Source organism: Balaenoptera musculus, chromosome 4 (genome assembly GCF_009873245.2).
Source record: "Balaenoptera musculus isolate JJ_BM4_2016_0621 chromosome 4, mBalMus1.pri.v3, whole genome shotgun sequence".
Taxonomy (NCBI): Eukaryota; Metazoa; Chordata; class Mammalia; order Artiodactyla; family Balaenopteridae; genus Balaenoptera; species Balaenoptera musculus.
Genome location: NC_045788.1, coordinates 24,606,205 through 24,631,760, shown reverse-complemented (window position 1 = coordinate 24,631,760; position 25,556 = coordinate 24,606,205). Strand labels below are relative to the sequence as shown.

The 25,556-nt window shown below is 38.1% G+C and overlaps 1 protein-coding gene across 2 annotated transcripts; it reads right to left on the bottom strand.

The window, feature by feature from the left end:
* Positions 1-1,503: 1,503 nt before the first annotated feature.
* DIPK2A (divergent protein kinase domain 2A) lies at positions 1,504-24,214 on the bottom strand. 2 transcript variants are annotated; one of them, XM_036851345.1, is made up of 3 exons: positions 22,841-24,214; positions 7,195-7,498; positions 1,504-4,404 (listed from the first exon to the last, which is right to left on the bottom strand). In XM_036851345.1, exons 1-3 carry the CDS (start codon positions 23,495-23,497, stop codon positions 4,073-4,075), a joined length of 1,293 nt encoding a protein of 430 aa, XP_036707240.1. In that variant the 5' UTR covers positions 23,498-24,214; the 3' UTR covers positions 1,504-4,072. The 2 variants fall into 2 exon arrangements, with proteins under 2 accessions (XP_036707240.1, XP_036707241.1); XM_036851346.1 differs by lacking the exon at positions 22,841-24,214 and adding an exon at positions 22,129-22,190.
* Between the last annotated feature and the right edge of the window lie 1,342 nt (positions 24,215-25,556).

The window sequence follows — 25,556 nt, the reverse complement described above, 5'->3', positions numbered from 1 at the left end:
GCAATTTGTTAAACAAAGCCAAGTCATTTATCCTGTAGAATTCCCTGTGTTCTGGATTTTGTTGATTGTATTCCCATGGTGTTCTGTACCATGTTCTTTTGTGCTGTGTTTTTCCCATTAATGGGTAGATCTAGCGGCTTGATCAGATTCAGGCTTTTTTTTTCTTTTCCCTGTCAAGACACTTCATAGGTGGTGCTGGGTACTTTTTCATTGAGTTGTATTAGAAGACACATTAAGATTAACCAATGAGTTCATCAGGTGCTGCCATTCAGATCCATTCATCCAAAGTTCCTCATCAGCTTTTCAATTAATAGCTTCAGCTGCCACTGATGTGCATTGCCTAGCTCTTGCCAATTCATTAGGAATTTAAAAACGGTGATATTCTAACAATACTCCTTCTGCATACTAACTAGAATAATTCTACAAATTCTTCCCCTCAGTTATTTGATTATCCTGGGGTAAGGCAGGATAAATGCTTCTTTCTCTCCAGGTTTCCAGTTTTCAGAATAATTCCTCAACATCTTTCCAAAGGTAACTGAGTTGTTTTGTTTTGTTTTTGTTCACGTTTATCATTTTGAATGCATAGGTTACATATTTAATGAATTTCATTGCATTTCAGTTATTATCCTTATTTATCATCATATTACTCCATGTACATATTGCCAGTGGTTTAAAGTCCCTGCAGTTGGATCTTGAGCTTCTGAGAAAACATCTTTGAGTTTCTGAAAGCTCTCTTGCTTTGGCGATATTGAGGTATTAAGGTTTTAGATGTGAAATTTTTGTTGGAGGAGAAAATAAATGCCTAATGGGCACGGCTGAATCAAATGATATCTCTCGCAAAATAAGCTGGGGCAAGTAGGCTGGGGTACAGATGAAACAAGTTTGGCCACCCATTGCTAACTTTTTTTTTTTAATTTATTTATTTATGGCTGTGCTGGGTCTTCGTTTCTGTGTGAGGGCTTTCTCTAGTTGTGGCAAGCGGGGGCCACTCTTCATTGCGGTGCGCGGGCCTCTCACTATCGCGGCCTCTCTTGCTGCGGAGCACAAGCTCCAGACACGCAGGCTCAGTAGCTGTGGCTCACGGGCCTAGTTGCTCCGCGGCATGTGGGATCTTCCCAGACCAGGGCTCGAACCCGTGTCCCCTGCATTGGCAGGCAGATTCTCAACCACTGTGCCACCAGGGAAGCCCCATTGCTAACTTTTGAAATTAGTATAACCACAGTTTATTATTGTTCATTATATTATTCTCTTGTATACATCTGAAAAATTCCATAATGCAGTTCTCTATCCCATCTTAGTAGTAAAAGTTTAAAAAGTCACCAACTACTACAGAAAAACAGAAGAAAACAAACATACCTTAAGTTCAGATCACACCCAACCAGATAGTTTCTGAAAATTATATCAAAATATATGCAAGAGAAAAAAAAAAAAACTTATCTATATAACCCCACTTTCCATTCAAGAAAAAGCTGTATATTTGAAGTTAAGAGATAGTCTGAAAAGTGTGATTCTTAAAGTATTCTTTATTAAGATCATTAAAAGTTGTAGAAACAACTTTATATTATAAAGGCACAGGGAGACAGTTCTGATAAAATATTCAAATTAAGCAGTAACTTACAGTACAAAAGACAATTTTAATGCACATACAAACCCCAAATGTCTGATTCAAAAATATTTTACTGAGTCTATTAATGGGCAATGATTAAAAATATAAATTGCTGCTGTATAATAAATATCTGATAGTGAACATCTTGATAGCAAAGTGAACAAAATATTTATTGCTTTTCACATACATATTTTTCCCTGTAATTTTAAATTCCTAATTCTTTTACTATCTTCTCCTCAACTTTTCCAAAGATAAAAGAAATTACACATAATCTCATGGGGGAAATGGTAGTTATAAAAAGCTACCTCAAGTTGCAATCACTGCTGGCAGTGTTTTCTCACTTCCTGTTCTGCAATCACAATCACTCTTCCAAAAAGTAAGATAAGTGTCTGCTAAACCACAGAGAGACAACTCCTCTAATGACTGGCATTCTAAGGTTTGTAATGAATACTTATCAAATATAAAAGCTGCTCCATTTTGAAAATGTGTATTTTATTTGAAGTTTTGAATAAGAGGCGAATGTTTGACAAGTAATTTTACCTACTCCCCTCAAAAGTTTTCCAAAGTTGTAAAAAGTCAGCTTAGTAAAATTTCCAGCACTTAAATATTTCTTTGAGGGCTAGTTGATATATGTAATGTACTGACGTATAAAACTTAACTTTATAACGAAGAGACCTTACCCTTCTTCTAGTTTTTAAACTGGGATTAACTTTATTGATTTCCTCCTGCTCTTTTTGTAGCAACCCAGTTGTAGATGGTACAAGTAGAACTTCCATCACAACAGTAAAATAACGTGAAAGCATCATCCCAATTTAATGAATGCTCTTTCAACTTAAGAAATACCCACATTAAAGTCTTTGATAATCATTTTAAAGTTACTTAACCATATGTCATGTTCAGACAGTGTGTAGCAGCTAGTAATGTACCTGGCACAGAGTTGATGCTCAATAAATAGTTGCTGAATGAATGAAAAAGAAAAGAAAAATTTGGCTTTGGTTGTGCATATTTTAATCACTTTCTGATTAGAATAAGGTCAGTCTAGAACTAAATACTGCACACTACACCAAACTTTGCGGTAAACAAAAGTTGTAATTTCAAACAGAAAAATATCACCTACGTTAGCGATAGATAGCCAATTTATAAATATATTGTAACTTTAAAATAAACAGCCCACAGAAATCTTACACGTTTAACTTTTATCCATATACTTAAATTTGATGTTTTTTATGGTTAACAATTGGGTAATGAAGATCAAGTTGGACAGACTGGCTAAACCTGTCTGCTTTACAGTAAGAATTATTAGTCCATCAATAAATAAAAAGTTATGATGCCATATTAAACTCAAACAATGACTACCACGTTGACTTTTGCAAAACTACCAATGAATAAAAGGTACGACATCTTTAAGTTACATATGTTTGGAAGCAGTAGCTTGACTTTTCAATGTAAAAGAATAATCAGGAAGATATGAATTTAATAATGACAGAGTTGAAGTACTGGGAGTAGGATAGTAAAAATAGGTAGGTGACCAATTTAAAAATCTAACCATAGGACTAGGTCTAATATTTCTTTGGCATATGCATTACTATCCTGGAATAGTTATCATTTAAAAAATACTGGGGGTTTTTTTTTTCCCTCAATCAAATTAACATCAAGGTATAGGTTGCTAGTATACTCTTAAAGCCTTTTAAGGGACAAAAATGACATTTTGCAACATATGCCAAAGTTCATGTTTAGTGTACACTTATAATTTATTGGCATAGAGGGATGTAACTGTTAAACAACCTTAAATGATCTCATGCAATGGTGAAACCACAGAAAGTGGGAAGAAATGTATTTACATAATAAAATATTCAGCTTTCTGAAAAAACAGTAAACCTGGGAATCCTGCCCTAACGGTAAATGTGTACCACACAGCACTGAATGAAAACTAGCCCAGATGTAAATGAATACCTATAGTAACCTGAATGTGTAAATTTAATTAAAAACATAAAAATGGGAAGAAAAAAAACAAACCTACACATCAGAAGGAAAAAGTAGCCTATAAAACAGGCCAATCTAACTTGACATTCAAAGTAAATACAAGAGATTCACAAAATCATGATCATAATGCAAACTAAGTCAAGTACCAAGTACCCTTTGATACACAAGCCAACATAACTATCAGACTCATTTCCAATAGCTTAACCATACTCATTAATCCAGTCAGGCATTCAGGGGGTAAAGCAGTTAACGATATAGCTCAAGCCTCCAAAGTGTAAGAACAAACTTATTTGCAGAAGCATCATGTGATTTTTTGAAATTATGTCTTACTTTGATGGATGTTAACATTGAGATCTATCAGTGCAAGTTTATCATCCTCTGAATGTATTACCTCCAAATTTCATTTTTCCAGATAAGTTTTGGTGGTTTCATTTTAGCCAGTGCTATTTAAATGAAGAAAAGCAAAGAAAAGTTCACCATAGACTACCTCACATTGTTACTTAATTGTGCTAGATATTCACGCAGTTCTTTTGCAGCCTGGAATCTGCCATAGCGCTTCTTTGGGTTGGCGCACTCATCCAGCAAGGCCTCTAGTCGGCCATCTTTGGCAATTTCACTTGGTGGATCATGAAGCAGTCCTCCAGAGGTGCCACGCCAGGTGGCATGTCTGGATAAGAGGTTCTGACAAACAGCATAATAATTGTGGTCCACAGTGGCACGAGCACAAAGAATTTCTTTTGAAAATGATAAGCAAGCTTCCTTATCACAGTCATCAAATTTGCTTTCATACCATACATCCCAATTTTCAGGTTTATCTGTGAAAAGGGAAAAAGGAGAAAGAGAAAAATACATTTTAAGAGAGTTTATTGTTTCCCAAAATGTAACATTTGACTAATTAACACAGTATTTGTTCTTAAAATTGTGTAACATTAAACATTTAAATATATTAATTTATACACAAATGTTTATTAGGAGTCCACCAATGCCAGGCAGAAGGATCGGACAAGGTCCCTGCTACTAAAAGGTTCAGCGTAGAGTGAAACTCTCCATGATACAGAGAAAGTGCCACACAGAAGTATGACATAGTGCGACGTGAGTACAGAGGAAGCAGTACCTGTACCTGGGGCTGCAGAAAGCTGCACAGAGGAGAACAACTGATTTAGGTCTTGAAAGATAAGCAAGTCTGAAAAGCAAAGAGGGAAAACAGCATGCTAGGCCCAGGGTACAGTATGTACGAAGGCATGGATTTAAGGGATTGGTCCAGCTGGTTCAGGAAACAATAAATTCACTGTGGTTAGAGCATGAGACAGATAACTGGGGAGGAGGTACAGATAAGGCTAGAAAATAGTCTGTACCTTGGATGGTCATGACCATGATTTGTCTAATAGAAATGTAAATCTGGGCTGAAGACTGGAGGGACTAAGATGGTCCAGGAAAAAAAGCCAGATTGTAGAAACATGAGACAAAAATTAACAGGGAAGTGTATGAGTAAAGTCTGAGGTTCTAACTAGATGACAAGATAGACACTATTAACATAATGTTAATATTTTATACATAAATACAGAGTAATATAAAGTAGCTGTGAGGTATTCAGTGGGAAGGTTTATTCAAGAAACTAAAAGGCCACTGCAGCTGAAGCATTAAGGGCAGTGGAGGGATGTTAAAAATGAAGCAGAACAGCTCCAAGTCACACAGATTGTTCTCTTGTAAGGAGTTCGAATTTTACTCGAAGAACCATGGGAAGTCATTAAAAGCATTAAGCAAAGGAGTGCTAAGATCAGATTTATGTTTTAAAAAAGGAACTACCTGAATAGAAGGAAACCAAAGGAGGAAAGAATTTCAGAAAGTTGTTACTAATCAGTCACTTCACGAATTTGCCAATTGGGTGCGTGCAGATGGTAATGCAGTCTTCTAAGTCAGGTTTAATGGGTTGAGAAATGAATGGAGGCTGAGGAAGCAGAGACAGGCAGTAAGCAGTACTTTTAAAAATGCTGGGAAAGCAGAAAAGAATCTTATGCATACTTGTTTTGGGGAAGGTAAGAAAAATTGGATTTTATGGAGGAGGGTGGAAAGTTGAAGAAGATAACTGATGCAACAATTTCTCAAGGAAGGATCTATTCCGTTTGAAAAAAATGAATGTGTATTGTTTTTACTAGTTTAGATGATAAAGGGAAGGACATTGAGGGAGTTGCCACAACAAAATCACAATTTCCCTGTAAAGGTCATTTACAAGAGTTCAGAAAAGAGGGTGAATAACTAAATATGGCCTTTTGCAAAGTGTCTATTTAGACAGCCCTACCATGAGACATTTGAAAAGAATTAGCCAGAGCTAAAGCAGCACTGGAGCAATGCTCACTGTATGAAATGCGAGAATACAGACGCTATATTGTATTCATTCAAGGTCAGGAATTAGTTGGTATAAAACTGTAACATGTATTCCAGGAATGCCCACATTAAAAAAAAATTACAAAAATATTATTTTTACGAATACTGGAATAAAAGTGTTTTAAAGTTTAGGCAAGTTGCACAACTCTGAATATAATAAAAACCACTGAATTGTACACTTTGAAAAAGAAAAGCATGGTGTAAGCTGCTACAACATTCACAAATGTAGGAAGAGATAAGTAGGAAATGAAGCACTCCAGAGCATGGCATCCACTCCCCATGAAAGCATCTACATGGCAGGTCAAGAAATGATCAGAAAGTAGTTTCGTGAGTATGGAATCAGATCAAGGCATTGAGAAAAATAAAGTATTTAACAAGATCAAGCTGATGTAAAAAATATAAACCTAATAGACTGCTGTTACATTCACTGCATTCCGTAGGTGCCACAAATTTTTGGTCTCTTCATCAACAGACCCCCATATGACACGAGGGGATTAAGAATACAAGACCTTCACCATGGAATAACAACCCTTCGGGATTTTTTTTTACTAAGTACGTTAGTTATAGAACTACAGGCTTTGTCCCTGAAACTTTAAAATTCCTATGACACTTAATTTTCAAAACACTTCAGCCATTCTGCCCACCTATCCTTTGAAGAGCTCATAAATAAACGGAGAGCAAAGTTTTGGACGAGACGTAATAATGTCAAACCAAAGTTAGAGATCTGCAGTGCTAGGAATCATCTAAATGGTTAAAAAGAAAAAAAAAAAAATCACTGAAGGGACCTCACAGAACAACGAAACACAGAATATCACTGTAAGAGATTCCACAGAAAAATATGGACTCCACAAAAGCAGTATAGTCTCTCTTGTAGCCTTTAACTATATAAAAACTTAATTCTGCATTAGATCCTAAACCACAGCATAAAGCAGACAGTATGAAAAAGACATGTGTGTACACACACACACACACACACACACACACACACAAAGACAGTATATCTGCATCCATTTGAACCTGAAAGATATTTTCTAAATAAGGACAAACTGTGACTAAGAGTACAAGCGTAAGTATAATAAATCAGTATTTGTTTACTGATACTGGTCAAATAAAACAAAGAAAGATGCAAGGTTGCCCTCTAAGGAGGAAATTAAAAGTTTGCTTCACATAAATGTAAACATTATTTTGACATAGAGAAAATCTAAAAGTTATATACTTACTTTGTCTAATTAACCTTTTGTCAGCAACCAAAACATTTTCAGCATCCACAATGATCACCTTTCCATCTCTAGGACCAACTGCAAAATTGTCAAAGCTGACGTCCAGGAGGTAGAGTGCAAATTCAAAGTCATTGTTTGTCAGCTGCTCTGCTATTTCCATTAATTGCCAAGCGAGGTCAACTCGTTTCTCCCATGGTGCATTAAAGTAACTCCACAGTTCTTCTCCAACATAATTTACAGCCACCATTCTTCCACAAGCTCCAAGATATTTTGCAAATGGCCAACCTTCATCAGATGGAAAACTCTACAAAAGAATTATCTTATTATAAGAGATTCTGATGAAGATATCCTAGGTCTACCCCAGATCCTCCGTAGGGATTTCTACTAGGCATGAGCTTGGATTTTCTTTTTATATTCAACAGTTCAATAGAGATCAACTTTTTTTTCTTTCTTTCTTGAAGTATAGTTGATTTATATTCAGTTATACATATATACACATTTTTTAAAAATATTCTTTTCCATTATGGTTTATCTTAGGATACTGAATATAGTTCCCTGTGCCATACAGTAGGATCTTGTTGTTTATCCATTCTATATGTAATAGTTTGCATCTGCTAACCCCAAACTCCCAGTCCATCTCTCCCCAACTCCTTTCCTTCCCCTTGGCAACCACATGTCTGTTCTCAATGTCTGTGAGTAACTTTATTTCTTCTTTAACTCATACCGTTACCATGGACGTGAAAATTTAATAGATTACATTATAAAGCTAAAATAAAGTAAGTCTTTCTTATCAAAATCTCAGAACCAAACTGATCAACAAAACACAAGACACCTTCTTTATTACCAGATCTAAAAGTATGTATGCTTTCCTTTATCTTTTTGACTCCTGTGAGTACAATCAACCAATCCTTTCTTCTGAATGAATAGGACTGTAGGCCTATTAGCCAGCAAGTGCTTACCAGGCACCAGGCACTGTGTTATGCTGGAAATAAGAGTGAACTACATAGTCTCTGAAATAAAAATTTTAGAAGAAAAAACATATACCAAACAAATAACTATGAGTGTGATAAGTGTTAGTTACTAAAAGGTGGGGCAGGTCCTAAGAAAGTCTTTAATAGGGGCCTTATCTAGTCCAGAGGAAAGCAGGCGTGGAATTCAAGAAGGATTCTTGGGAAGTATCTTCTATCTATACCCAAAGGTTGGTAAAGAGCAATCTGATAACCTACCAGTGCAATCTCTACTGAAGTACCTCTGGTCCCAAGTTAGTCTTGCTTCCCTTTCCAGTGCCATCACATTGTCTATTCACCTTAAACCCAACTTCAAAATTATTTATTCTCCTAATCTTGGCAAGATTTTCTAATGGATTTTATAACTACTAGGAAGATTAACATCCTAAAACAAAAATCTTCCAGGATCATGAACAAGTCATTTTCAACCTAAGTAAAATGGCAGGCTTATTCTAAGGTACTCACTCTCCAAAGCTAAAACACCCAACTACAAGATGAGCAATGGAGTGCAAAAGGGTGAGAAGTATTGTTTTAAACAACTTTTTAGAAGATCACATGACCAGAGGTGTTTTTTAAGAGACATTTTTCAGTCTAGTACCTTTCCTTAAGTTGGGGGAAGAAATTATATAAAGATGATGTTTACACAAACTTCAGGGGAAACAAAGCAAAATACTACAGAATATAAATGTAGCCTACTTCTATTGCTAAAAATTGAACAATCTACATACAAGAGCTGGAGATGAGGCTCTTCTTGGGCCTCTCAAGAAGAGTAAGTAATTTTACCCTGAGCTTTTATAAAATTGACAAGACTCAATAATACCCTTACATTAAAATTTTTATCAACTTTAAAACAAAAAAGATTTTTAGAACCAAACTTGATCCATAATTACCTATGTTCATTTGTGTTTCCTTTCAACTCTATCAATGTACAATAACTGTATTTGTTCTTGGTACATATACCTTTTTTTCTTTTAAATTTTAAGATCTGGAGTTTTGTGATAAAATACTAATTATGTAAATTAAAAATTCAGATATGATAGTATGAATCTTTAAATATAGTAAATGAATTGATTCAATTTTGTTCAGAGACAATGTCTACTGATTCTTTAATAATCAGAGGAAAGTACATTTTTAATCTTATTACCTGAGATTTTAAAATTTCTTGTGGGCAATGGGAAGAGTGACAGATTGCTCATGTCCAATGTGACATGCAAAAACTGCTAACCACATGTTGTTTTCAACCTTTCCTCCCAACTTAAAATACCTCCACAACCTTGAAAGTTTATTTAGACAAAATGATTACAAAAGATTTAACTATTTCCCAGAAGTATTCATGTATAAAACCTGACATATAAATGAAAGCACTGAAAATAAGTAAATATGTGAGATTACATAGTTTTGTCGTGCAAAAAGTAAACGAAAAAACTCCTCCATACACTATTGGTATATTATTCACATGCCATATTGTAGAACAGATACAAACATATCTTTGTGAAAATAAAATGGTCTTTGACAACAGGAGAAAAGGGAACCCTGCCAACCTCTGCACATGTACAAATGCCTCCTTGTTTTTGGAGGCTTTCCAACTGGCAAACGACAGTCAGATATACACTTCATTACTCAAGTCCCTCATGGAAGATGATAAAATATATGAACAAATGTCATACTGAGCAACTTTACATTCATACAGTAATTTCTGACAACGTTAACTGAAATCCTGTTATACCTCATTTTAAGAAGAGCACTACAATTCTTTTATACAGTTTGCTACCTAATCTTTTGGAAGAACTTTAACAAATGAATTCACATCACTTGCTCATGAGAAGAATGTTCATTGTGTAGTCAAAATAGTCAGACTTCATTAATGAGAACAGAATTCTATTCAGCATTCTATTGAAAATGCTTCAAGGAAGCCAAAATATTTATAATTTGTATTTAAAACAATTCTGGCTTAGAATCAAATTACCATGATGGAGGAGAGTTTGAGAGACAAACTTTTAAGATGTTACTGCTTGGATTTATTAAATATCTCAAGCAATAAGAAACACAACTTCTGACTTCCTGACTACGCAACTCCCACAGCGCACAAAACACAGTAGCTAGGATAAGAAGTATACTGCTGAGGTCCACATTTTTTTTCTTTAAACAAAATCTTAAAATCAGATTTTCAAACTGCCTAGCACAACAGGCACACAATTTAAAGTAACCTGAAATAAAATGCGTGTATTTCATTTTTATTTCTATTTTTACTTTATTTTTTTATTGAAGTATAGTTGATTTACAATATTGTGTTAGTTTCAATTGTAAAGCACAGTGATTCAGTTATACATGTATATCCTTTTTCAGATTCTTTTCCCTTATAGGTTATTACAAAATATTGAGCATATTTCCTGATGCTATACAGTAGGTCCTTGTTGGTTATCTATTTTATACATAGTAGCGTGCACATGTTAATCCCAACCTCCTAATTTATCCCTCCCCCCCTTCCCCTTTGGTAACCATAAGTTTGTTTTCAAAGTCTGTGAGTCTCCTCTTGTTTTGGAAATAAGTTCATTTGTAACTTTTTTTTTTTTTTAAAGATTCCACAAGCAATATCAATATGACATTTGTCTTTGTCTGGCTTACTTCACTCAGTATGATAATCTCTAGGTCCATCCATGTTGCTGCAAATGGCATTATTTCATTCTTTTTTATGGCTGAGTAATAGTCCACGGTGTATATATACATCTTCTTTATCCATTTGTCTATTGGTGGACATTTAGGTTGCTTCCACATCTCGGCTATTGTAAATAGTGCTGCAATGAACACTGGGGTACATGTATCTTTTTGAATTTATGGTTTTCTCTGGATATATGCCCAGGAGTGGGATTGCAGGATCATATGGCAACTCTTATTTTTAGTTTTTTAAAGAACCTCCATACTGTTCTCCATAGTGGCTGCACCAATTTACATTCCCACCAACAGTGTAGGAGGGTTCCCTTTTCTCCACACCTTCTCCAGCATTTACTGTTTGCAGATTTTTTGATGATGGTCATTCTGACTGGTATGAGGTGGTACTTCATTACAGTTTTGATTTGCATTTCTCTAATAATTAGAGATGCTGAGCATCTTTTCATATGTCTTTTGACCATCTGTATTTCTTTGGAGAAATGTCTACTTAGATCTTCTGTCCATTTTTTATTGGGTTGTTTGGTTTTTTCTGATATTGAGCTGTGTAAGAAAATGTGTGTATTTTACCAGATTATGTACTACTGAAAAAATGTTTACAAACACTTTTCATGTGAAGGAAAGAGTCTTTAAACCTGGAATGGTTTAAATTCTAATTGGATTGGAGGCACTCCAATTAACTGTTCAGGGCTTTTCATCAGGCTTGAATGTATATGTCATAAAGTGTAGTATGTGAAGTTTTTATAACTATTAGTTTAAGGTTACACAAAGGTACATAATAGTTACAAAACAATATATTTATTACTCTATTACTGTTTTTTTTTATATTGAGTGGGTGACTACCCAAAGAAAGTCTACAGAGTATTACTACCAATTTAAAAATTAAAAATGGAATTTTAAGTATCACGTCAAACATGCTTAACTCTAAGATTTAAAGCAACATTAAATGCCTTCACTGTTAATTTACATAATAAAAAGTACTGTGAATATGAAACCTAAGATAAATCATCATGTCTAGGTATCTTTTAGCTTAAAGCCAAGGTTAAGGAAACAAACAAAACCACTAGGATCATCTTCATTTTATGAGAAAATAAAATGAAGGTGACATAAAACATATATAATCAATAAAGAAAAAATTTAAATATTTTATACTCTTTAAGGTATATAATATTTCATAAAATTTCTATATTTAAAGGGTAAAAGAGTATATGAGCAGAATAATGGACTTGATATCACAAGTCTAGCTTTTGAGTTCCACCTTCACCTCTGCATCTCACTAGCTGTGTGATGGTGGCAAAGCCAAAACTTTTTAGAGCTTTAGTCTCTTCCTCTGTAAAACTGGAATCATATTTGCCCCATATTCGTCAGGGCAATGTAAGATCAAAGAAAAAAGTATGAAATGTACAATTTACTACTGCTTTATAAAGAATTGCTTACCAAAACATTTTTACACTTCCTGTTTAAATCTTCCTATTTATATAAGTCCAAACATTCATCAATAGAGGTGCTTGTTTGCAAACCGCCTACTGAAAGGCATCTACAAATAATGAACACCTTCCAAACGTAGCCAAGAACCACTAAACTAGAAATCTATCTTCACTGTCCTCTAGTAGTTTTTAATTTACAAAGGAATGTATAAATTAGTTACCAAACTTTAAAAAGGCTCAATGCTATGAGAAATGTACAGGGCACCCACAAGCACTAAAAATATAAAAAATTTAAAACTTGGCAATATGTATAAACACAGCATTGTAATTTGATTTTCATTTATAATAGGTAAGCACCACAAAGTAAATTCTAAATGCTGATATAACTATCACCTATCTATTGATCGAAACCAAATGTCATGACACTTTATGTGACCAATAAACGGTCATGTGAAATCTAAGAATTCTAGATTTGGAAGGTACCTGAGTTGTAAGTACAGTTCAACTTTATCAGCATGGTTTAAGTGATTTGCCTCAAGTCACACAGGTAGTTAACAGGTGAACTCAGGCTAATACAACCCCTCAATCCAATATCCCTCTGTTTCAGAAGTTTTCAGATTTTGGAAAGGTTACAGTACGTATATTTCATACTCATATTATGCAACGCCTCAAGGAGAGTCTGGGGTAGCACCTCACAAGGGAACATATTACACTGCAAAAATACTATAAGCTTATTCATCCTAAGAGGGATAAAGCACATAAATTACCTCGTGTTTTCACATTTGTTTGTTTTTAATTTGACGAAACCTACTTTTCTTCAGATTTTTAAATTTGGAATTACAGACAAGGGATTGTAGGTCAACCCACATTTCATTGAGTACTACAAGCAGCTGGAGTAAAAGGCAGTGAGACAGTTACTGTGGAATGAAAAAATACAAATTTTGAATTAAAAAATCCTAGATCTAGCCTAACTCCATCATGAAATGTTAAGTAAAGGGCTGTAAATAAAACATAGTCCCTATTCTAAGGAAGGCTTTTTAGCCTGAGTTAGGAAGATGATTATTAAACATGTATAAGTAATAAATTATGGAATTTGTTGCAAATCACAGAAAAGTATACAATATGTTGAGAAAGAAGAGTAGGGACCTATTTTAGATGGTGTGGTAAAGGGCGGTCTCTCTAAGGAAGTGCTACTTAGGGAGAGATCTAAAGGATGAGTATACTATTACATAGACTGGGGATGAGGCAGTTTAGAATGTTGGAGGCATATGTTAGAGCCAGAAACTGTCCTCTCAGAACTGAAAAAAGTCCAAAGCAGCTGCAGTGAAATGAGGAGGGAATTGATTGAGGTAATGGAGTCTGGAGAGGGAGGTAGGGATCAGATCACGTTGGGACTTACAGAACAAAACACAAACTCCTCAACATGGTCCACATGCCATGAAAAAGCAAAGTATGTGTCCAAGCCTTAACATTCAGAAACATCTTACTTACTGGAGTTAGTCAGTATCCTGTGGTATATAACATCATTCCGAAAAACAAGTTTTTACAATATTACAATATCCTTTAATCAATAGCCATTGTCCTACCAGATTAATTAGGTCATTTTATTCTATTATGTCAGAACACAGTCCCAAAAAAGGAGATATGGGATGTATAAGAAAAACTGATAGAACAAAGTAAGGTCAGCTCTAAAGAGTTTGTGTTCTATTATCTTTTTCTCTCCTTACATGACCAAAAGTAGAGTTTGCATACTAAGTTTAAAAGATCCGAATTCCTTTTATACAAAAAACATAAAATATTTTATAGCCATTTATTATCTCACAACATTCCACTAAAAGGAATATAACTTTGCAGTTCGCCGAAGAAGGAAATGTGTTACTAGACTGGCTCTTTTTTTTTTAAAGGAGAAAATTCCTAGTAAAAAGACACTGACTTGAAAAAAAAAAAATCCATTAATAGTCAAAACATGCAATCTAAAATCTAGTTAATAGGTTTTCTAAAGAACTGGCATTTCTACACGTACACGCAAATTTAAACTTGAGAACATTTTTAGAAAGTAAATTATTAAAAGCATAGAAAATGCTTAAAGGTTCGATTTGAGCTTCAAAATTATTTTTAAAAGCCAAAATTTGAACAAAATCCCATTGTAGTAACGCATGTTGTAACAGCTGTTCATAGAGATTAGTCAAATGCGCTGGTGACAGACTAATGTGTTCACAGTTTTGTGAACTGTCTGGAGGGAAAATATAGTAAAATTACTGGGATGATTTAATGGTTACCTAATTTTTGATAAAATTTCTCTAAGACCTCAGCTTCTTAATTTATACTGCCCAATAGTGGCCAAAATCCATTGCAAATACTGTAGAATCTTAATAATCTCAAGATTTTCAAGTCACAGGATATGTTCCATTTATTTCATTAAATAATTTTCTGAATGCCATTTCCACCCACCTAGAATTCCAACAATATTAAGCAATGCCTTGAAAATAGCATGGTTGTGTTATTTCACTGAATATCATGTGCAACAGCTGTATCTAAAATTGGAAACTAATGTCAAAACACATCAAAAACAAAAAATCTACCAAGTTTAACAGAAATAACTCATCTTTTAGAATGAGTAGCTAAAGAAATGCTCTCCCACACCAAAAAAAAAAAAAAAAAAAAATCACTTGGCCACAAATTGTAAATGTAAAATTTTAAATATATAAATATTTAACTATCTCAACTGACCCTTTCTTACCTCATGAGAACCAGCAACTGTGATCCATGTTTCTAAGTGGAAAGATATACCTAGACACACTATACTCAAATATTTACTTTCAGTAAAACAAAATGTCAAATAAAGAAAAAAAAAAAAGATATAAGCAGCTTCTTCTGGACCCAATAACCTACATTACTTTCTTTAGTCAAGACCTGATTTCTTTAAAAAGTCTGCCAACAGAACAATACTAACTTCCCCCCTTCCCTTTAAGTGAATTAACACAGCCCTTCAGAAGTAAAGCAAAATACCTGCTAGGAACATACTATCTCTGCATTAAATACTTGGTGCCTGGTTTTAGATTTGTATTCCTGTTGTCTTAACTTTATCATAGCCAAAACAAAACTCTTGGTTCCCCCTACTCCAACAGCCATTCCTTCTCTGGGCTTCCTCATCAACAGCTGCTCGGACCAAAAACCCTGGAGGTATTTTATTTTTCTCTTTCCCTCATACTGTAACCCATCCCAATCATCAAGTCCTGTCAGCTATTTCTCCAAAACATATTGGGTCTAACAGCTTTTCATAACCTCAATTGCAACCACCTTAATACAAACCACCAAGCTTTCTCCTACAAACCAGTGCAAAAGCCTTTCTGATTGATTCCTGTCTTATTTCTTACAACCCATTCTCCACAAATCAGGCCCGACTAAAAACACTTCTACTGTTTCCCAGTGCTCTGAAAACAAAATTCTAAACTCATTAAGCATGTTTCCAAGGCCATACAGGATATGGACGTTGCCTACTTCTATGATCTTGTGTTCTACCGTACTTTGCTACTCTCATGCTTGATCCTGTTGGGGCCTCCGAATTTGTCATACCTCTTGCTTAAAAACACTCTGCCCTCAGAACTTTGCACCACTGGCTTTTTCTCATCATTCGCACCTCAGCTAAAATGTCACTAAATTCTAACCACCAAATTTAAAATTCTATCCCCAATCCAATTCTCCATCATAGGAATCTGCTTTGTTCTTTTCATAGTATGTAAAATCTAAGATTACCTTGTTCTCTATTTGCTGCCCACATCTAATGCCCCAGAAAGCAAAGACTGCACAAACTGTGCCCTGGCGTGTCATCTTTACTGTACCCTAAGGGCATATAGGTCAGTTCCCAGTACTACGGAGCAATGTTACAGAATTCCTGTCAGATCTTTTCAGTTCACAGTTAAAATTCCAAATGAGCAAATTATGAAGACCCTGAAACATCAAACTTACCTCAAATAATAAATCTTTTAACATTCTATCTCAGAGTCTAAGAATGTCTAGAAATAACCCAGACTTAACCTCTAGTTTTAAAATTATCATTCATCAATGTACTAAACAAAATTATTAAGCTTAATAATGATTTACAGAGAAAAATTAAACTATTTGCTTTGTATTAGTGAATCCTTACGAAAAACCATGTTTCATACAATATTCACTCTATTCATCATATTGGACAAATCCCTAACCCCCTTTTAATTACTATTCCAAAAAAACTATAGCCTGAAGCAGTAGCTACATAGGTATTTATGATGTGTGTATGTGTATGTAAGGGTGGTGACATTTGAACATTTGCCACAGGAAGTGTAAAATTTACATATTTCTAAGATATCAACACAGTGTACTAAGGAAGTTTACTATAGATGTCTAAAAATGGAATAAGCTGATTTGCAAAGTAATAATATACTGTAAAAAACTTCACAAATAAGGATATTTTGCATATATTATCTGAATAATCCTATCTCCTTTAAAATAATCCTTTCGATCAGTATTAACATTCCCATTTTACTGAATAAAAAACTCAGGGTCTGAAACATTAAGTGACTTGTTCATTGCCACCCAACAACTTTGTGGTAGTACAGAACGCTACCTCAATACTGTCCTCACCACACCTCCTGGGCCCCCCCAAACCCCTACCTCCCAAATCTACGGGCAAAATCCCATTTATCCTCAGAATTCAATTCCTCTGTGAAATCTTCCCTGGTATCCATTCTTATGAAGATACACCCAGATGTCCCTCCCTAAATGAGTCATCTGACAGGGTGCACAATATCCTTTTTTTTTGTAGGGCTTATTATGATAGCATAATAACTAATGGTAATGAGCCATTTATATACCTACCTCCTACACAGCTAAGCTACTTAGTAGCTGCCTAGAGAGAAGGTTTCAATCCAAATGCCTTATAACAGACTATTTAGCAAATGAGGAAACAAAATTCAGTTCCTCTGACTCTAAGTCCAGGGCTATGTAAGTCCAAAGAGCTTCCAGGTATTTTACAGATAACAACTTCCTCCTATAATCTACAAAAAGACATAAAAATTGGATAAAAAATTTGATTACATAATTTAAAACCTTTCAAGGTCTATGACCAGGATGAATAACTATCCTCATCTTACACCAATAATTTACAGTCTCAAGACAGTTTATGACCATTTACTAAAGTTCACTGCATGTATAGGAAAAATGCAGGGCTTATATTCTAAGGCCATGTTAGTTTAATATATACAAAATGAGTGAAAAGTAAAGAAAGAAAACGTGTCAGCATTCTGTGAAGAGTCAGCAGCAATAACTGCAATATAGGAAGTAGACCAGAGACATAAGCCAGAAAATAAGAATAAAAACCAGCCTGATGAGCCACTGAGAAACTGACCACCTGTGTCCAGAAAGTAGATCCCTCAAAAGTAAGCTTTCTACCCCCCACCAACATACGTGAGGAATATGTGCTGATGCAAGCAATGGAAATAAGAGGGAAAATAGTTCAAAGATTAGACAAAAGTACAGAAAGGATCTCAGAACTAATAATAGTCAAAAGATATGAACATATCCAGAAAATAGGCTAGGGTGTCAAATGATTTTGCTCCACTGATCTGGAAGTGGTGCTTTCCTATGGGTGACTGTTTCTATATAATCTTTCCAAAATAAAAGTCTCCTTTTTTGGACCTGAGTTACACAGATTTTATTGTTTGCTTTGTCAAGAAGCACAATCAAGTGTCAATGAAACCTCAGATAAAAAGCAAGAAAAACAGGAAAAAAAAAAAAACCCTCTAGATTTAAGCTCATTCATTTATTAGATAAAAAGTGCTCTACTCAGGACTACCTAGTCAGAACCATCTCTGAAGCCTAAATCGGGGAGTGCAGGAGTATGGTTACTACAGCAGCAGCCAGGAGGAGAGAAGGAGGTAGCCCCTTAAACTGTGGCTTGAAAAGAAATTCCCGTGACAAAGTCTGGAACATCCTTTCTAGGTGCCAATACCCCACAAGACCCTTAGCTACCTTTAGCTCCAGATTTGTTTCCTTTAAAGGCAGTCTCAAATTTTGATTTGTTTTAATCTGATTTCATGTGTGTAAAAATTTGAGGCTAGGAAGACAAGCCTGAAACAGGACTATCTATCCTGGCCTCCAAACCATAGTAGGGATCAAGTACAAAAACCCCCAACCCCCTTTTATATGAGCTTAAACCCACCAGTTAAAATCAAGCTTAGAAGAAGAATAATTTCTCAAGTCGAGAGTTTGAGAGTCACAGGATGTTGGGGCTGAAAAGAATTTAATCCAGTAGTCTCACTTTATAGCTAAGTAAAGGGAGTCCCATAAAAAGTTTATCAACTGGTCCAAAGTAAGACAATTAGATAAATGGCCATAATCTTCTGTTTACATCAAAAACTGCATCTTAGTGCATCTTAAAAGTACATTCTTTTCCTATAGAAATTATTTTAAAGGACAAAAACAACAACATTCACTCAAAGTTTAATTATAAAATCCATAGGATTTTATAGGAATGGAATAAATCAGTGCAATTAAAGATACGGTTGATATTCAGAATCATAACTATTTTTAAGGTGATTCATACTCCAAACAAGCTTCAAAACCACTAATCAAATGCATTGGCTAATTAAGTCACTTATTTAATATCTAAGCACTCTAATTATTGAGTGCTTACTATGCATGAGGCACTACATAAAATGCTTTCAATGTATTATATCATTTACAAGAATAGAAAAGTTTAAAATCTATAGCTTAAACAATGATAGTTACACACTGTAAATATTAAGGAAATCCCATTAAAACCATGATTCAGAAAATTTAAGACAAAGTTCTACAAATATAATAAAACAAATTCCCACCTCCTTGCCCCAAACAACCAAGAGCTTGCTTATTTCTATAAACAAGACCATCTTCACTATCTCCAAGTCATAACATCAGAGAGACAGTTTGGGCCTCAGGAAATCCAGACAGCATTTTTCTCCCTCATACACACAATTTTTATAAATTCAAGGATAAGTAAGCACAAATACTGGTAGAAATTTTATCAGTAACAGAAAATATCCTGCTATCTTGCCAAATACTTCAACACCTCAATTTCTGACTATTCCAAAAATTCCATAGGAATATTATAAAGTTCCTCTCCACATTTTTTTCTGGTAAGATTAGCATACTTGTAATTAAAATATACCTCTGGGTGAAGTAAAAATGTGAAGAGAAAAAGTAGAAAATAAAGATCCTAGCATTATCTTGTTGCTTGATGCTTATAAAAATTTTTTAGAAGATAATTCTATGGCAGAACAACTTTCCTTAGAATTAGATAACCTGCTGAAGGCTAGTAAAACTATCTAACAATGGGAAGAGAGTTGTACTTCTGTATCATTTCATATTGGGAAATCTATACTACAAATCTGTATAGCCTTACATAGGTAAGGTATGTCCATAACATATCTTGCAGACATTTAAGACCATTCATGTCTCCTTTCAAGGCATAACAGAAACTTCAGTTTGTTACTGTTTCTTAAAATCAGAAGATGCATGTTTAATGGGTTAAATTAATATATACTTTTCAGTTTTTTCTTTAGTACCTTATCAAAAGAGATTTTTAAATGTTTATTTTTGGAAGCATGTTTCCTACATTGGAACTTTTCTTAAGAATAGTTTGATGAATTCAATCCAAAAGACTTTTTCTCTCAAGTAGTTAATCTGGGGGCAATATAAGAAAAATCTACTTTGTTATCAACTGTCCAAAAATTCAATAAGTAGCTCCCTCTCCTGGAAATAAAAAAAAACAGAAAAGAAAAAAAAAAGCAAGTTCCTCTTCAAGCTGTAAAACACACACTTGTACCCTTAAAAATATTTTCTAAAAATACATGAACCCCAAAATATATAGAGAGCCAAATCTGTGTGAGTTTTTCTACCATTATCAATTAATATCCTAATACTACCATAAACAGCTATTAACAGTTTCACAGAAACCTGTATAAATACTAAAATTGTGTATGTCTGTCTAGCTAACAAAAAGTAATGAACATCATGATGTGACTTAGTGTATAACAATCTTTGTACTTGACCAAAGAATTTTGAGATTCCTTTCACTTCAGTGGTTTTATACTGTCATCAAATTTTAATTATATTGTTCATACTTAACTCATTAGTTTTTACCAAAGATTAAGTGGTTCTATAAAGTAAGTAGCAGCTCTATGAAGATCTTTTATTTAAAAATAAGTCCTCTTATTCCACTCGTTTGTTCAACAGTTTAAAAAAAAATACCAATGACTGACTGGTATTAAAGACCCCAAATTTATATTTCACACAGCATGTAAACAGCTATAGAACTAAATTAAAATTTCAAGTTACAAATGTCACAGTCAACAATGTTGATACATATATTTCCTCACATAACTGAAAACAAACTCTTATCCTATAACCCACCTAGCCACCTGCTCACTGCAATTGTGTCAAGTAAGCTTAAATTACAAAAATATAACTGATTTTTTTAAAAAGTTTTTTATCACTAAAGATGAAAACAGAAGAAGAAAAAGTTTAAGTGAAGAGTTCATCAGAAAACAAGATATACGTACACTTGACTGTCTCAACTATAAAGTAAACTGAAAATACCAAGACAACCTCAAGCTTCAAAAACATGTAAGTTTCCCAAATAAAGCAGATTTACCTTAGTGCAAATCAAATGTCAACGTTTCTCATATTAAAATGCCATACATTTATAGAACTGGATATACAACGTTCTTAAAATATTGGGTCTAATATAAGTAGAATTAACTGATAAAAACCTTTCAATATGCAGCCACTATTATAGTTGCAGAAAATGTGTATTACTAAGATAGCTCTTTACTAAATTTTTGGGTCCCAGAGAATTTGAGAGACTATCTGCTAAGCAAACCATACTGCTAGAGCTTTCTCCAGGGACTAACCTTGCTAACATAAACATCTATTTCTCAAAGAGAAAAAGCAGCTTAAATGGAAAAAAACTTTCAAATCAAATGTACGTATCATAAGTATGGACTTAAACTTTAGAGGCTGACTAGTTTTGGAACTACCGAATAATGTAATTTCTTCGAGGAAAGTTGAACCAGTTTTATATACCATTCACTGTTAAAGAGAGCAGCATTTAATATACAATCTGTACTTTAAATGACCCGTTACATACATCCTACGACGACTTAAAATTTACTACGGTTTTGTTGGAGGCAAAGTACTTATTTTGTGTTAAAATTATTTGGCTGAACTAATCAAACGATGCTGGTTTCTCTTAGTTAAGCTGGGCAGCGGAGAACTTGAGAAAAGCCAGCAATATAAATGAATACTGCACATTCCTATTCATGCACTTTAGATTAAAAAAAAATGCACCCCTGTAAAACGCCCCCAGCCATCAGCGACATTCTTAGCAGCGCCGAAAGGGCGTGAAGTATTCAAAATTACTTGTGATTAATTTTACGTCATGTTTTTTTCCCCTTTGTATTTGAAATACAGCACAACTAGTATGGAAAATGAGCAAGGTAACTTTCCCTGCGGTTATCAGGCTAGATCAAAACCCCAACAGTTGCAACCACTATCCAAGGACACTGCACTAAAGGCGAGTGGGAATGTGGATAAACTCAGCGACTTTTCCCAAGGTAAACACAGCTTTGAGAGGTTTTGTTTTCTTTTTGGCTGTCACCACCGGTAAAAAGATCCCAACCTACTCCCCTAAAAGGCTCGTTTGGTTTCAAAATAAAGTCACGAAAGAACCAATAAGTCAGCTAGAAGAGAGATGACTCTCCTTTCCCAGTTTTCTAGCCCTGGCCTAACATTTCACCTTCCTGCAGCCAAATTACCGCATGAATAGAGCAGGTCACAGGATCAGGATGAAAATGTCCGTCTTGGCCTTAAAGCCTCGCAGCCGCAAGTCCAACGGACCTTACTTTTTCCTCTTTCTAATCCCACCCAAAGCACGGCTCGCAGACTGACCCCACCCCGGACCCCGGTCCCCATTCTCTGACCTCATCCTCCCGAGTCTGTCCCCAAATTGGCGGCCCCAGTGATGTGCCAGGTGAATGAGCTAAGTAATAAAACAAAGACAGACTTTGGGGCCGAAGTGAGGCCAGCCGCGCGGGGTGCTGAAGACGAGACCAGACGCGGTACACAAACACTGGAGAACTAAGAAAGGTCCAAGGGCTCGTGAACACACTGCGCCGCGGAAGCGCAAGCCCCGGCGGATCAAAGCAGAAAGGCAGGGAGGAGAGCCGAAAGAAACTCGGCGGAGAGACATTTTGCGAGCGTACAAGACGCGCTCCCTCTGGCGTTGAAAGATCCGCAGTCAGACCCGAGATGCGCCCGCGCCCAGCTGACAAGAGCAGACTCTCCAGCAGCCGGGTCGCCCTCCGCGATCCCTCACAGTGCCAGGGGGCCCCCCAGCGCCGCCCCCTCCCCACGCCGCCGCACAGGGTCCTGACCCGGCGACGGGCGCGGGCGGGGCCGCTTCTCAGGACTCCCGTTCCCCCGGCGGCCCTCCCGGCAGGACGCCCCCCGCCCGGGCTCCGCGCCTACCTGTAGCACCAGAGGCTCGGGGTTGAAGGCCAGGGTCAGCAGCAGCTGCATGCGCTCCGAGTCCTTGAGGTTGCGGAGCAGGAAGCTGCCCGAGTCCTTGGTCTCGGCGTAGCGGCGCACCAGGCGGTCGAGCAGACGCTGCGAGGGGCAGTGCACCAGGTCGGACCAGCCCTCCACCGCCTCCGGCGTGAGCAGCCGCACGTCGCCGTTGAGGCGCGCGAACTCGGTGCGGGGCATGGCCTGGAGCAGGTCGCAGCGGGGCCGGCCGGTGGCCCGCTTGCAGATGCTCTGGTCGAGCTGCGCCAGCTCGCGCTGCGAGCCGAGGCGCTTGAGGACCACTCGGCGGCGGCCGCCCTCACGGGGCTCGCCGTACTGCGCGAAGTAGACGTTCTTCACGTTGAGGAAGTCCAGCAGGCGCAGGCGGCCCCACGCCTCGAACACCACCTGCCCGTTGAGGAAGCGGCGGCACCAGCTCGTGCCGAAGCACGCCGGGCACTTATTGAGCTGCAGGAAGCGCCGGTCGGCCAGCTCGTTGCGCTGCCAAGAGGCGAGCAGCGACGGCGAGTGCAGCACCATCAGCACCAACAGGCTGCCCAGCGCCGCCAGCTTCAGCGAGCGGGACAGGCGGCCCAGCTTTGGGGGCACCAGGCGCCACATCCCGCCCGCCGCCCGTCCGCCCGCACCCGGAGGGCGAGGGCACCCCCGGGGCGCCCCCGCCGCGCCGAAACCCGGAGAGTGACTGGCAGGGGCCCCCGGGCGAGAAAAGGAGCGAGGGCGCAGGCTGGGGCTGAAGGTGGAGTAGGTGTGTTAAGAGAGAGAGAGAGAGAGAGAGAGACGGGGAGCGGGAAGGAGCCGACCGGAGCAGGCTGCGACTTCTCCCAGTCACTAGTCTCCACAACTCTCGAGCTCCCTCCTCCGAGCTCCCCGCCCTCCGACTCCGGCGGCGCCTCCTCCAAGCCAGTCAAGTTATACAGCAGCGGGAGGGGGAGGGAGCGCGGGGACCCGACGGCCGCGCGCCCGCGGCCGCCCGTGTGCGCGCACGCGCTCTTCTTGTTTGGGGCGCGAAAGCTGTTGCGCCGGTGGCCGCCCGTCGAGCGAATGGGGTCTCTAATAAGAGGAAAGGAGGGACTCACGGAAGGGGATGAGAAGCTGGAATGTCTCACATCGAAAAGTAGCAACAGTGTAGGAAGGTGGGAAGGATGAGGTGCCCCCGCGTCCCTGACGCCGCATGCCCCAGTTCGTGCGCGCTGGCTCTCCTGAGGGAGGGAGAGGGGGGCCGGAGGGGGGCGCTGGCAGGGCGGAGCGAGCGCGTCGCGCACCGCCCGGAAAGCGTAAGCGCGGCCTCCCAGGGGCGGCTTTCGGGGGGGGGCGGGGGGCGGCTCCATGGGGGCGGAGCTCGAGTTTTTTTGGAGGCGGGGTAAACTCGCGAGCTCCTGTGCTGAAATTACCTTTAGCAACAGTTACTCTTTTATGATTGTTGACTTTTACTGGGGCCTGTTTTTGGCCATTGTGGAAACAGTCTTCTAAGGGGGAAAAACAAAAAAAATAGGAACTGCGGAAACCTATTGCAACCCCTTGCCTCCGCCCGGCGCGCGCGCGCGCGGGCTGGAGGCAAGGTGGGCGGAGCGGCGTGCCCCCCCGAGCCTTATACGGGTGGGGCGCGCGCCCGGGGGCGGGGCGAAGCGAGGCCGCGGCGCGAGCTCGAGTCCTTCCATGGGCCCGCACACCTCTCACTCGCGGGCGGCCCTGCGGAGAAAACGTGGGTAAAGGCGTGAGTTTTGGCGGGACTGTTCGGGGGCTTCACCTTTGGCGTCTGTCACGTTTGTGGAGGCATCTTAAATTATCCTGCGTGGGCACGGAAAAAACGAAGTCTGCAAGGCACCGTGATAAAAAAGGGAAAGAAAGATGTAGAGGGAACTGACGCGGCCTGGTGTCGCCGGGAGTTCTGTCCTAGCCATTGCGAAGAAGCAGGGACGAGCATTTGGCTTGCTCCCCGCCAGCTTTCCCAGCCCGGCCCTGAAGCCGTTTCCTTCAACTCGGGGAAGACAGTGTCCTGGCGCCTCCCCTGAGCGTCCCTGAATTGCGGGCGGTCGCCCTCCCCCCTCCCCATGAGCTGGGGCCTGCCTTGCGGGACGCGACGCGTTGCTGTGGCGGTAGCCATGGGGACCCGGGGCCGCCTGGTGCGCCATACGGGCACCTTGGCTCAGATTCACGCCACAACTGCAAAAATAACTGGGAAATGCTGAACTACAGCGCCTTGTTTTGGTAGAAGTTTTAGGGGACCCAGACTCTACAGTAGCTGGAATATGCAATTATAATGCTTTTCAGTTTTAGCGCTAGAATAATTAAAAAGAGGACTAGTTTTTCTGATGGACAAGTATGTGATATTAAATATCTGGGTTTTAACTGAGTTAATGATAGGAATTGGACAGTGATTTTTAGAAGAACCATTAACTGGCCTGTATACATCAACTCTGGAAGGCTTAATGAGAAACATCTATACTGGATTATCAAATTCATTTTTCTGTGTTGTTCTCAATAGCTGTTTAATTGTAAAAGGCAGAGCCATTCTCTTGAGAAGTACTGTTGAAGTCAGTGTTTTGACCTTCATGATATAAAAATTCAAACTTTGAAAAAGGAAAAAAAAAACCTTTGTACAATTTAATAAATGTATTCAACACAGAAGTGACTTTTAAATGGTGTTACATTGACTACA